Source organism: Tasmannia lanceolata, unplaced genomic scaffold (genome assembly GCF_043159265.1).
Source record: "Tasmannia lanceolata isolate RefF3 unplaced genomic scaffold, GAP_Taslan_0.1 ptg000002l, whole genome shotgun sequence".
Lineage (NCBI taxonomy): Eukaryota > Viridiplantae > Streptophyta > Magnoliopsida > Canellales > Winteraceae > Tasmannia > Tasmannia lanceolata.
Window position 1 is genome coordinate 26,911,434 of NW_027518679.1, and position 14,438 is coordinate 26,925,871.

Sequence of the window (14,438 nt, forward strand, 5' to 3'; positions counted from 1 at the left end):
GCTCACTCCTATATCTCTCTTTCAAATCTTAAGTAAAACAATGGGAAGGGTTTATGTGCTACCAATTTATTGTCTCTTCCTTATATGTTCTTTCAGGGGCAAAGACAAGCTTACTCCTATATCTCTTCTTCAAATATTAAGTCTCTCGTACCATGCTCTAGTAAGCGATTTAATAAAAAATGGGCATTGGAACCTTGCTCCTAGCCACAGAATGACTGGACACAGTGTCTAACGCAAGAGATTGCCCTGTATGAACTCCCGCAGCTCCCTATTGAAGACGGGATCATTTTGAAACACAGTGGTCTCTGACCAGGACCAGGATCCAATTCGAATTCAGATCTTGACATGTCGGTGGTTTTTAACCGTATCATTTTGAAACAAAGTGGTCTCTGATAAGGACCAGGGACCAATTCGAATTTGGATCTTGACATGTCCGTGGTTTTTTACCGTATCATTTTGAAACAAAGTGGTCTCTGATAAGGACTAGGAACCAATTCGAATTTGGATCTTGACATGTCGGTGGTTTTTAACCGTATCATTTTGAAACAAAGTGGTCTCTGATAAGGACTAGGAACCAATTCGAATTTGGATCTTGACTAGGGACTAGGAACCAATTCGAATTTGGATCTTGACATGTCGGTGGTTTTTAACCGTAGGCATCTCGCCAGGAAGTTGGTGGGCTCATCATGAATTACAATTGTAAGGGTGGAGCCAGGAATTTACAATTGAGGGGGCCGGATTGGTCATTGGGGGACCCACTTTCAGAAAAAAAAATAAAAAATAAAAAATAAATTTGGTTGCCACACTTATCAACCATCAAAGATTTCAGCACCCTCGGACCACAAAGACCTTTTGCAGCCAAAATCATAAAACCCCTCGCACGCTTGTCTCTGTTTCCCATTGGATCTCTTGCTTCTCCAAATAACAGCCGTTGATTCTCCCATCCGACGGTCCGATCGTCTCCCTCTAATCTAAGGTAAGCCCAAGCTCTCTACGCCTTCTCTCTTACTCTCCATCTCTATTTTACAACTAAAAGAAAAAACCCTAGTTTGAAACTCTTTAGTTCCTCTATGAATCTCTGTTCTGCAACAAAATCAGAGATCCCAAACTCCCATTTTTCCCATCCTGTCTAGGGTTTATACCTATGATTGTTTTCTCCTTCCCCTTTTCCTCATCCAAACGAAATTAGGGTTTCTGGAACCCTATTCGTTTTTTTATTCCAATATATCTCTTTGATTTATTCGTTTGAATGGAGATCAAGGGGTGAGATTTTTTTAGCAGTGTCCATAGATGCTCTAAATTTCGGAAGTAAGATTTTAAATTTCGGTTTCGGCTATAATTTTGGTCTTCATCGAAACCGAAATTTCGGGATTTTGGACGAAATGTCGTATTTTTCTCCTGAAATTTCAGCCGAAATTACCGAATTCTGTAAAGAAATGAAAAAAGAAGAAGAAGATTTTGTTGAAATTTCTACAGAAATATGAAATTTCGGTCGAAATTTAAAACCTTGGAGGGAAAGGGTTAAGGCATCTGTCCAAAAATTATTTGCAGATTACATGCAATTTATATGGAAGTCAACATTATTATTTTCAAATAATGGTAATTTCTAATTTCTTTTCCATTGCATCTTTTTCGTCTGTAATCAGATTTTCTTTCAGTTGTTCAAGGACAAAGAAACTGCATGTGGTCTTAGTCCCACATTGGTTACACTATCATGTGTCGCCAAGTTCTTAGTTAAGGAGCATAGCCTCCTTATTTATGCTAAACTCTCTTTTTTTTATCGCTTTCTGGGTCTCTTACACATGGTATGCAAATTTGGATAGGACCCTTTTTCTGTTGTAGTCTTAGTTTCAAAACTCCCCCTCCCCCCCGCATCATGGTTGACTCCCTTTTGCCTTGGCCGTGTTCCTCATCTTGCCTTGCAAAGTCAGTAAAAACTCTTTTGACTCTCCAAAGTTAGGACTCCGCGTCAACCAAGTACTCAGCCGTGTCAACCGAGTACTCGACCACATCATGCCGAGTTGACTAGGATTTTCTTTGGCCGCCGTTTGACCTGCATCCGCATTTTGAAACTAATCAATTGCAGGGATGTTCACGTATAATCTCTTTTCGAGCATTGTTTGTTAATTTTATAGGAAATGGCATCCTCCTTGTTTCATTATTGATTGGTATCAGTTATTTCATGTTCATCTTATTCCAGGCTCCAGCTTCGTCATTTCAAGAGTTTCTTGCTTGATCTGATGATGGTTCTTAACTTCATATATTTATTAGGTTAACCATTGCCATTATGTTTGTTAGGAATCCACTTGACAAAGTTTCTACAGCATACTTGTGAGTCATGTCTTCTGTGCTCTGACACATAGTTTTAAAACTCATTTGTGTCATTGTGGACTCCCATGAGTCGACTACCTTTTACCTTGGCCATGTTCCGCATTTTGCCATACATAGTCAATAAAAACTCCTTTGACTCTCATGAATTATGATTGCATCAACTGAGTACTCGACCACGTCATGGCGAGTCAACTAAGATTTTCTTCGGCCGTGTTTTGACCCGCATCCGCATTTTTTTTTGAAAGGTAATCAAAGCAAATGTATTAAGACGGGAAGACCAAGGAGGTCACCCTAGGAAGAAACAAGAGAAAGAAAAAGAAAAAGACAAAATACAAGGGCCTCAAGGAGGGAAGAACTCAAAAAACTCCAATACATCCTTATTAACACCCTCCCGAGCAAAAACATCTGCCTCACCATTCGCAGATCTTCGCACATGATTGAAAGCTATGGAAGAGCCACGAACTATATCGTGAATCTCATCGAGGATTGACCAAAATCTCCATGGAGGCGACGCAGATCCCCGAAGCCATCTGATGACATTGAGAGTCTCCTTCTACAATAAACGAGTTCAAAGAACCCGATCGATGTGTTTGAACCCTTCAAACGCCGCAAGAACCTCAACTTCACTAGAATCACAGACCCCCAGGGGATCAGAATAAAGACCGGCTCACCACTAGAAGAACGGCATAAGCCCCCCACCCCAGCCGGCCCCGGATTACCAATGCTAGAACCATCAAAATTAATTTTCAGATAGCCAGGAGGGGGTGGACTCCACTTTTGAATTACCTTGGGGCAATGGGACCCTTCCATACAAATCACGCTCCACCCTTCCGTTAAATCAAATGCAGAGACGAAACGGAAAGAGGGAAGACATCGAGCCCTTTCTATCACAGAAGCAATGATATTGATGAAAACCCTCTGAGCAGATTTATGTACACCCTAAAAAATTCTCGCATTCCTCTCCTTCCAGATTTGCCAAAATGTATAAAATACGCGCATCTTCCAAAGCATTATCCCTTTTTTCTTCCAAGGCACTCCCTCCCAGCACTTCAATGAATCCAAAATAGAACTAGAGAACACCCAGCAAAGACCAAATCTCGACAAGATTAAACCCCAAACAACTGACGCAAAGCTGCAATGGATAAAGAGGTGATTGGCCGACTCACCGGCCTTAAAGCAGAGAGGGCAATAATCAACTAGAATCATTCCCCTCTTCCTGAGAAAATTAATGGTCTGAATCCTATCCCTGCAAACTGCCCACCCGAAAAAACACACCTGAGAAGAGCATGAAGAATTCCACACCTTAGCCAAAATAGGATGAGGCGAGCCAGGGATAAGATGAGAATAGAAAGACCTAACAGAGAAAAATCCAGATTTATCCCAAATCCATACTCTCTTATCAGCCCCGGACATCTTAATATAGCAGGATTCTAACAGCTGAAAGAGACTCGCCAAAATATCCATCTCTCTCTCAAAGAAATTCCTGCGAAAAGCTGGCATCCACAACACTCCCACTTTCCCGAACGAAGCAATCTTTAACCAACACTGCCTTATCAGGAGCTATTTGAAACACTGCTCTAACATAATCATTGAGCGGTAGCCTTGTATTTGCACTCTGCATCTGTCGTCCCCATTAAATTATCCAATTATTTAAACTTTTATCATGACTTAAGAATTGGAAAATTAGACTGATTACACCATTGCTATCAATAATTGCAGAAACCCTTTCATCTAAGATTTATGGAGCAGTGGACTTGCATCTCCATATAAGCTGCCATGTTTACGAACAATCAAAGGCAAGTAGAGCGCACAGGGAAATACGGCACGCCAAGAGTGCAATACCTTCAGGTGCTATTCATCTTCCTCTCTGTTTCTCTATTATAGGAGAGTTTGTCATGGTCATTTTCTTTTTCTCACTGTTGTCATTTGACCTGCGGGTTTTCATTTTACCGGATATGAAGCTTTTCATTTCCCACTATTTGAAATATTCTTTCCAACGTATTCATGTTGGCTAATGAAATTTAATACCCATGATTACTTTAATACTTCATCTCGGTTCAAGCTCAGTTTTACTAGAAAACTGACATTCTAAAAGAGCAAATGACTTTCCAATGTTCTCATTCATGAGTTAGCTTATTAGTTATTTCATATTATTATTATTATTATTATAACAAATTGTTATTATTGGATTGGTACGCTATGTTTAAGGATACTGATAGCCTAATGATGCTTCGCATTGAGAAGATTTGAACTCAATATGCTTCCCTATTATTAGATATGGACGCAACATTTTTTTTTCTGCTTTACTGGCTGTATATATTCCAAAGTAGTCAAACTCCAAAAGGTTAAATGTTCCATTCACTGAATTTTTGGCAACATATGTCACTATAGGAAATTATCGCAGAAAAATGACATCCTCTTCAACGTACTTGTTTGCTCATAAATGATTGGGTTTCAAAGAAATTTTGATTGCACTAGCATTATCTACATGACATGGAGTTGGGGTAGAAGAGACAGCAAGATTACAACATAGTACATGTAACCAGTATTTCAGAACTCAACATTTCCTAGCCCTTCTAGATCTCCTTTACTGGTTGTGTGTATTATGTTGTAATCTCCTCGCATGCCGGGAAATGTTGTTGTGACCCTCTATCTCGTCCAAGATTTCTTCAATCTCATATGCAAATCTCCATGGGAATGGGCTCACCTTTCTTGTCCACGGTATAAAATTTAATGAATCTCCTTCTACTACCATTATATCCAGATCTATGTCGTCCACTAACCGGATCCCTTGAAGCAAGTCAAGCACTTCCACTCCATTTGGATCTTTAAACCCAATTGAGCCAGAGAAAACCCATTTAGTAACTCCAGGATTATCTCTCGAAAGGCTTCCTACTCCTACTGGGCCTGGGTTTCCAATGCTCTGAACCATCAACGTTTAGTTTCACTTGATTTGGGCTCGGAGGTCTCCATCTGGGGTTGGACCACTCCCCGCCTCTTTGCCATTGCAAACCTCTTTCCAGGACCTATGGATGGTGGACTCCGAGATGCTTCTAAAGCAAGAAAGCTCACACGTCTATCAAATGATCAAAGAGACTACACGATGATAAATGACATTTGGGATTTTTGATACACCCTTGAAAATCCGCTTGTTTCATGCTTTTCCACACGGCTAGGAGGGCAACAAAACCATAGGTTTCTTCCTTTCACAGGCCAAGGAGCAAAGAACCACCTCTGCTTGATGATAATATAATTGATTGGGAAGATCCATGACATCCCGAACAAGATTCGAATTTTGCTCCAGATTATGTTGGCCATCCTACCGTGAATAAAAATATGATCTACAGCCACACCACCTAGAGTCATAGTGCACAATGATCTACAATGAAAAAACTTACAGTTACGAAGATCATCTACGATCAGAATTTTATTGAGGATCACAGTCCATCCAAACACAACTTTTTCTTTTTCTTTTTCTTTTTCTTTGTGTGTGTGTGTGTTGTGGGGGGGGGGGGGGGGGGGGGGGGAGAGGTGGATCCTTCCAAATTTTGGCAACTGGCGAGGTCGGAAAAGCTGGTATGAGGTGGCGGTAGAAAGAATGGAGGAGCAGCTCTCATCCCAAGCCCGTAGCCAAACCTTTTGTCTTTGCTATCTCTTTTGAGGTGTGACAGAGCCCAAGGTTTCTAAGAGTGCTGCTCCTCTATCAATCTCTCTATCTAAGAAGTTACTTCAAAACTCGGTTTTCCACGGCCTTGCCGTCATACCACACAAAGAAACTGCACAAAAGAATTTTTCACACTGACCTCTCTCCTGCTAGAAGTGACAAACAGGTATTAAGAACATAGATTCCAAATGATTCTCACTGCACCAAGTAACATGCTAAAATTGAGCCATGTCTCCTTTAGACACCCTGAATCTAATTCCACAGTCAAACGTACATTTTATCTTTAGTATATCTCTCCAAAATGCTACCCCGGGTTTCCTTTACTTGTCAAGAGGAATTTATCCACCAAAACCAGCTCCATACTTAGCTACATTCACTTTTCCCCACAAGCTGTTTCTTTCCTCTCTAAATCTCCACAGCTATTTACCCCGGAGAGCTCTGTTCATGAACTTTAGGCTATGTATGCCAAGAACCCCAGTTTTCTTTGGCTACATTGTTTTAACAAATTTTGAATCTGAGACATATCTTCTGATACTATAGTAGGAATTAGATGGAAGCAATCTGTGGCCAACCATATCATTTTCTAAAGGAAACCTCTGTAAAATTACTTTATCCCATTCCATTAAGGACCAGATGTTGGTGGTGCCTTTTATGTGGAATGATGCAACTTAACAATAGTAATTTCTAGGTTATTTGTTTTCATAGATGCATACTTAAAACTAAATGTGATCCTTCCATTTCATTTTAGATGTCATCTGGTTCACATGATTCATCACTTCAAATCCTTTGGCTCACACTAATATTATGCAATAATGCATCATTGCCTGGTCATCGACACCTAATGAAATAAAAAAGCCACCAACAAAACTTTCAAAGGGATTTTTCTATGACTTAATATTTCAGATTTCTATCTGACTATCAACTTCTAGCTAAACCTAATAATCTGATTCATTATCTCTTGGTCTAAACTGTAAAGATATGCATGCATATTACTTATCTTGATTCTATATACTTGGGCCCTTCCATACATGTAAGCGTGTATACATTTTTAATCTAGGTTATTTGTTTTCATAGATGCATACTTAAAACTAAATGTGATCCTTCCATTTCATTTTAGATGTCATCTGGTTCACATGATTCATCACTTCAAATCCTCTGGCTCGCACTAATATTATGCAATAATGCATCATTGCCTGGTCATCGACACCTAATGAAATAAAAAAAAGCCACCAACAAAACTTTCAAAGGGATTTTTCTATGACTTAATATTTCAGATTTCTATCTGACTATCAACTTCTAGCTAAACCTAATAATCTGATTCATTATCTCTTGGTCTAAACTGTAAAGATATGCATGCATATTACTTATCTTGACTCTATATACTTGGGCCCTTCCATACATGTAAGCGTGTATACATTTTTAATGCATGATGCTCATTCTTTGATCTGATCCCTACGCTCTATTGGGAATTTTACCGAAGACTTGAAGGGCGCTAGAGGAACTTACCTACAGCATTTAATTAAGGGAGACTCAAACTGGACTTTTGTTGAGCACTTGGGAGGCTGAAAATGAATGAGCCAAGAGGAAGAGAGGGAAAGGAAATAAGAAATCAAGATCAATAAAAGGGAATCAAGACTAAGAGAAGAGATCAAGATCAAGAAAAGAGATTAAGATCATGAAGAGGAGAAAGACAGATAGAAAGAAGAGCGGTTTATAAACCCAACCGCGAAGGGTGAGAAAAGTGATGGGAGAAAAGAGAACATGAAGAAAGAGAGAAAGATGAGTCTAGGGATAGAAAACTGACCTAAGCATCACACTTCAAAAGACATAACATCCACATGAGAGAGAGAGAGAGAGAGAGAGAGAGAGAGAGAGACTTCAAATCTTTTTATTCCATTGCTTCGCCTTCCAGAAAAGTGCCATGAGACTACATATTTATAATAATGTAAAGAAAACTAGAAAGTTCTAAAATCCTAAACAAAAGCCTTATACTTTGGAATAAAATACTCTCTAAAGACTTAATGACTTAAAATTTTCGTAATACATATGTGGGCCCTCTTTAAAACAGTCATAACTCAAAGAACATAAGTAATTTTGATGGAAAAAGACCGTGATACACCTCCTATAACTTAAAGGACTTGAAAAACCTAAAAGACACATGAAAAATTAGAATATGGGCCCAAGGATGGTCCCCATCATTCTTATATCATGTAAATGTTTGCGTTCATGTTTTCTTTCGTGGATGTACAGTATAAGACCAAGTAATTGCTCAGCTGCTTACCCCAACTCATATAACTTGTCTTCGCTCTAGCATAGACTCGCTCTTATGTCATGACTTTCCTTGCTCCACCGCAACTATAAGCTGCCATGATGTAGGATCTTTAGGCCTCTATCCTCTATTTTCTTCTGATCTTCTAGCTAGATCTTCATTGCACTGCATGTAAGTTCAGCAATGAAGATCCCTCAAAAGCATTCAATGATGGTTTGAGTGTTTGGTAAGGAAGATGTCATACCGGTCGTTGCTGATTCTGTCAAGAATGGGCATAACCTATGGCTTAAGAACCTTTTGCTGGTTGTCGTTTTAAACTGAACCACCTCTATCCTCCAAACTCGTTGCTTGCTACTTGAGATATTATTATAGTATGAGTACGTCAACAGTTACAGGGTATCAAGTTAGAAAGTAACGTATTAAGTGGGCATGGAAGGATTTGCGTGTGTTAATTTATCTGCAAAGAATGCTTGTAGACTTCAGTTCATTTTATTAACAATTCTAGACATCTCATGAGAAACATGTATTCATGACATAGACTAAGCAACTATAGTTACAAACATTCTTTCCCATTAAACATATTGGTAAGCTGCCCCTTTAATAACTAATTTGATGACTTAACTGATTATTATCATAGTTGATGTTGCTCATTTATTTTCTTCTTCTTTTTTTTGAATGATCACCAATTTATTAAAAAGAGAGACCGAGTTGGTCAAAATACAAATGAGGGAAGTACAATAAAAATAAAATAGAAGGACACAAGGGAGAATTATGCGGGGAGAGAATCAAATAGGGCCAAAGCTTCTTTTGACACCCCGATCTAGCCAAGCTACTGGCCACCTCATTTGCCGATCTTCGAACATGCTTGAAGGATAGAGCCATAGATCTAGAGCAATCTAACATCTCATCAAAGTATGTATCAAACCTCTAAGGGTTCTTTTGGGATCCATTAAGCCACATGATAATGTTTGAGGAATCGCCCTCTACCACCACGTTGTTAACCCCTTTTCAAGCCAAGAGTATGATACCCTGATGAGCTGTTCGGACCTCAACTTCCGTAGCATCCGCTACCCCAATAGGACCCGTGAATGCCCTAACAACGTCCCCTTGATCATTTATGAGAACCCCACCTATTCCGGCCGCCCATGGATTTCCCAAGCTAGATCTATTGAAGTTTAACTTAAGATAGCCAATAGGCGGAGGTCCCAATTTTTGTTCTACCTTTTGATTCATTTCCGTGCTCATGCACACTTCCTTCCATCATTCCCAAAGGTCATACGCTGATACAAATGCAAAACTTGGAAGAGCTTTCACCCATGATATAGTAAGTGCTATCACTTTGATGAATAGAAATGCGGGGCTTTTCGCATATCCCTTAAAAATCTCACATTTCTTTCTTCCATAATACCCACATCGTGGTTTGAAGGGAGACCTCACACAAGATTTCCCCTTTTTTCCTCCAAGGGGCAAAAGACCAAGCTTGTAAGAGCTACATGAGTGTTTCAGGGATCACCCAATGGATGCCAAATCGGTTAAGTAATTTGCCCCACACCATCCTCACCACTTTACAATGGATGAGAAGATGACTCCCTCTGTTCTGCCTCAATACTTAATGCACAGTGATTGACAATAATCATCTTCCTTTTTCTCAAGAAGTCCCTCCCAAGACATGCCACCCATCCAAAAACACCAATTCTTGGAGGTGCTTGGATTGTCCACACTCTAGTGATTTTCGCAGACGCGGGGGCATACAACTAGTTGAAGATAAAAACTTTTTACAGTGAAGTCTCCTGATGAATTCAAGAACCAAGCCCTCTTGTCTTCTCCATCTTGCTTAACATATGCTTCTTCTAGAACTTCCAACAATCTGATCATAGATGCGATCTCCTATTCGTACAGATTTCTCCCTAAGAGCGGTGTCTATACTACCTGTTTTCTCTCTTTTCCATGAAGTCCTTTACTACCCCATCTCTATTCACAGCCATAGAATACAACTCCGGAAAACTATCTTTAAGATGTTGATTAAAGCACCACTTATCCAACTAAAACGAATCTTGCCCTCCTCATATACCCTAAATTTTATGCCGGCCTCAACTAGATGATTTAAATCTAGAATATCCCTCCATATTGTTCTACCCTAACATCTGAATCTGTCCTCTGACACCCAATGACCCAGCGAAGCCCCATACTTAGCCCCAATGACTTTCACCCATAGGTGGTTTTCCCCATATTTACATTTCTTACCGGTGTTATAATTAGATGATTGAAGAAATTCCATCAGACTAGTATGTGGCATGTGCTGGCCTCCTTCACTTTTGTCATTGTTTTTATGTTAAAAAAGTGCTTTGAGTGTTAGCTATTGTTTTGCAATTACTGATTGGCAATGCATTCATCTCACGCTTTCCCTTTTTAATGCAGGAACTGGTGACTGAGTTCCAAAATACAACTGATGAAGGTGTGTTTGGATTAATCCACTTTATCTGTTCTTTCGAATTCTGACCTTGCTTGTCCCGCTCAAGCTAGTGAAAGAGTTCCAAAATAAGGCAGCTTGGCCACTCAAGCTTCAATTATCATGCCTTCTTATATAGACTCTCTAATGAGTTGTCATTAGCACATAGTATGCTTAACCTTGCGCTCCAGGTGCATTTTATTAAATGAATGTCTTAGGCTGAAACGTATTTTCTTTTAAAAACTGATATACTAGTCCAATTGTTGTGCTAATATTCATGGAATTAATTGAATAACTTAACTGATTCTTTTTCATTTATTAATTAATGAGCGAAAGTCAATTTGTGAACCAAATTGGTGGCTTTTCCATGGTAGGGATAACAATCTGGCATTGGACTATTTGTAGAAGAGTTTTTCTAATGCCTGAGAAGTGTATTACGTGCAACAAGTGGGCAAAAAATTACATGTTGATTTTCATATCTATATATAGAGTTTTTATATGGTGGCCGACCGTCAAACAACAAGGGCAGAGAGAGAAAAACCCTCCCCCTTGATTTTTGATCCAAGTCAAACTCCCTTTTTTGACTTTTACCTTCTTCAAAAATCAACGTGGTTGATTTTTTTCTCTCTCCTGTATATAGCGTGCATTGACCTAGACTAAAACACTGTAGTTTATTAGTAAGGGTATTCTGTATAATGCTGCATAGTTGTGTGTTCATGGAGTCTGCCAGGATCAAGCTGTCCTTGATTGATTAAGTCATACTTATTCTATAATACTTGATCCTTATTTTATAATTGTTGATCTTTAACAATCTTGACAGGTATTGGAGTCTTATTAGGTTTCAAATGTTGGATACATAGGCAAGAACAGCATAGGCAAGAACAGTTTATTTATAAAACATATATATTATCTGCCAATTATATCTTATAATGTCAATTTATCACGATACTTTTCAAAATGATACTATCTCAATGCGCTTAATTTACTGCAGTACAATTATTATTTATTTATTTATTTTTGAATGGTATTATTATTTATTTTTTGTATTTATGATCTAACTATATTTGTTATGTCATCATAAATTCCTTTACATTCCTTTTATAATTTTTATTTACTTATTGAATTTATATATTTTAACTTTTTAGCTACTTTTATTTTCTGCAATAATTTTCTGATATTATCTGTTAAAATGTCACATTTAGAAATCATCTCAATGCATACTGTGCTTTTTCTTATATTATCTGTTCACATTTAGAAATTATCTCAATACAGACCGTGCTGATAAATTGTCTAGAATATTATATACAGTAAGATACCAGAAAATTGCATGATATGCTGATAACTCTGTAGATTATGTTATCATGCATTTGCTATGCAACTTTGTGTTGCATTTGATAGATTAAAAAAAAGAAAAAGAAAAAAAACTTTGTGTTGCATTTGAAAAAATTGGAGAAAAGAGAGGTCCTGGGAAGGGCTATTGGAAAGTGATTGCCCGCTCCCTCCATATTTGAAAAGTGATTGAGTGGTTGCCAGCTAGCATTCTGGGGTTGAAAAAGTGACTCAAACCACCATTTATTTTGTTTTTGTTTTATTCTTGGCAAGTCAAAAATCATTGCATCCTAACTTCTTAATCACTTTAATAATCACCCTTGAAATTTTATTTCTGCTTGTTGCGGACTGCTCCATCGTGTTGCAGAATCAAAGGAGAGACTTGTTGCTAATTTGGCTAACTTTGCTTATGATCCTTACAATTATACTTTCCTACGGCAGGTATTACACTGAACTTTTTTGGATATCAAACTAAGTTTTCTATATTGCATTGTTGAATACATCATAAGTACTTCAAGTTTTGGGGTTTAAACACAGCTCAACGTTTTGGAACTGTTCCTAGACTGCATAACAGAGCCAAATGAAAAACTAGTTGAATTTGGTGTTGGTGGGATCTGTAACTCTTGTGTTGGTGAGCCACGTAATCTGAATTCCTGTTTAATCCTGTAACATTCCTGAATTATTTGAGATTAATCAAAAGCAGCCATTTATATTTGTAGCTTCCATTAACTTAATAAGATATTTTGTTATGTTACTTACAGACCCGGCAAATGCTGCGATCATTACTGAGTGTGGCGGGATTCCTTTGATCATACAGTGCTTGTCTAGCCCGGTTAGAAACACTGTAAGTATTTGGATTTGCATATACATTCCAATGACTCTGAGTCTTTTTGGATGCCACCAAAGTTTTTATTTACAAATGGAACATTAAGGCATTTCTGGAAGTCATTAACCATATGATTTATAAAACTACTATAATATTTATTTGTAGATAATCATATTTAACTTCAAAACGATTTTCATATAATATTATTAGCAAATAATTTTTAGTCGTATCCAACGGGGCCCTAAATTATCTCAAAGTACACTGATTTTTGAAAAAATCAGGAACTACCTCCATTCAACTACTCAAAAGCTTCAAACTACTGTTTAAAATCTCCCGAGTTGGCTTTGTTTTACTTTGTCTGAGTTTTCGATCCAGTCCAAGTTTTGCCCTATCAAGTCGATCAAAAAACTCATTTGACTCATCCGAGTTAATCAAAAGTTGACCCGCCTCCGAGTTAATCAAAAGTTGACCCGCCTCAATCATTGACTGCCCAAGTTGACTCTTTATTATCTTGGCCCAGGTCTCAGCCGAGTCCGAGCTTTTAAACACTGCCTCAAACTTCTTGCTGCAAATTTGTAAATGCTAAATCCTGTGGTTTTTAGTTTGGACTGATTTTTCAAGATCAACACGAAAATTGAAAAGTCTACCGATGAAGCATGTGATTTGCACTGCTTGAAATATTTAAAAAACCCCAAACCCTAACCCTATCCATGTGATTTGCACTACTGCTTGCGAACCCTTTCTGGCATTCCAGAAACATTTTAAACCATTCCAAGCATCCCTCTCACAACGTTTTCCTAATTCTCCATTTATTAGTTATGATTTCACAACTCGGTCTGTATGGTTTATTGACAGGTGAATTCTGCTCTTGGAGCTCTGTACTATCTGTGTAATCCATCAACGGAACAAGAAATCTTGAAATCGGAAGTGGTAGAACTTATCAGAGAGTACGCTGCAGCCGAAGCTGTTAGTGTTAGCTTCAGCAACCTGGCCAAGGCATTTCTTGAAAAGCACACAGGCTAATCCTACATGAGGTATGAGTTTGAGGCTTTGAGCTATATATGGAACATGCAATTTGTTATTTGGAGCCCCGTATTTCACTCGCCACATTTGGTTGCGAGTATTTACCTTGGAGAGTGGTGGCTACGTTGTCAACAGAGAGGATACAGCATTGGATTTACCTGGAACTTACCTCGGAGAATAGTGGTTTGTAGTGTTTGGTTGTTAATCTCGAAGAATAGTGGTAGGGGTTGTCAATATCAGTAGAGAGAATTATCTTATTTTCCACACTGCCCACATGAAATGCAGTTTTGTATCATGATCTATTACCATAATTCAAAGCTCTAACACAAATTTTTGCACATGATTTCAAAATTAAAGCTGTCATCGGCGACCCGACTGGGCGCGACAAAAGGACAATTTGTGTCCTTTTTTCCATATTTCTACTATCTTTTCTCTTTTTATGGAATTTATTTTACACGGAATTCTGTTTCATTATTAATGCCATGGAGTCTCTCCTTTTTCAGTAATGCAAACAAGTAGGGTGTTATTAATGCAAATAATATCACCA

General features: G+C 38.3%; 1 protein-coding gene across 3 annotated transcripts; it reads left to right on the plus strand.

Moving 5' to 3' along the window:
- The first annotated feature begins 779 nt into the window (after positions 1-779).
- LOC143849867 (ARM repeat superfamily protein) lies at positions 780-14,229 on the plus strand. 3 transcript variants are annotated; one of them, XM_077359175.1, is made up of 7 exons: positions 780-976; positions 4,051-4,179; positions 10,683-10,719; positions 12,410-12,483; positions 12,580-12,673; positions 12,804-12,886; positions 13,724-14,229. In XM_077359175.1, the coding sequence occupies exons 2-7, from the start codon at positions 4,108-4,110 to the stop codon at positions 13,889-13,891; spliced, it is 528 nt and encodes a 175-aa protein (XP_077215290.1). In that variant the 5' UTR covers positions 780-976; positions 4,051-4,107; the 3' UTR covers positions 13,892-14,229. The 3 variants fall into 3 exon arrangements, with proteins under 3 accessions (XP_077215290.1, XP_077215363.1, XP_077215438.1); XM_077359248.1 differs by lacking the exon at positions 780-976 and adding an exon at positions 1,015-1,263; XM_077359323.1 differs by lacking the exon at positions 780-976 and adding an exon at positions 1,290-1,599.
- The last annotated feature ends 209 nt before the right edge of the window (positions 14,230-14,438 follow it).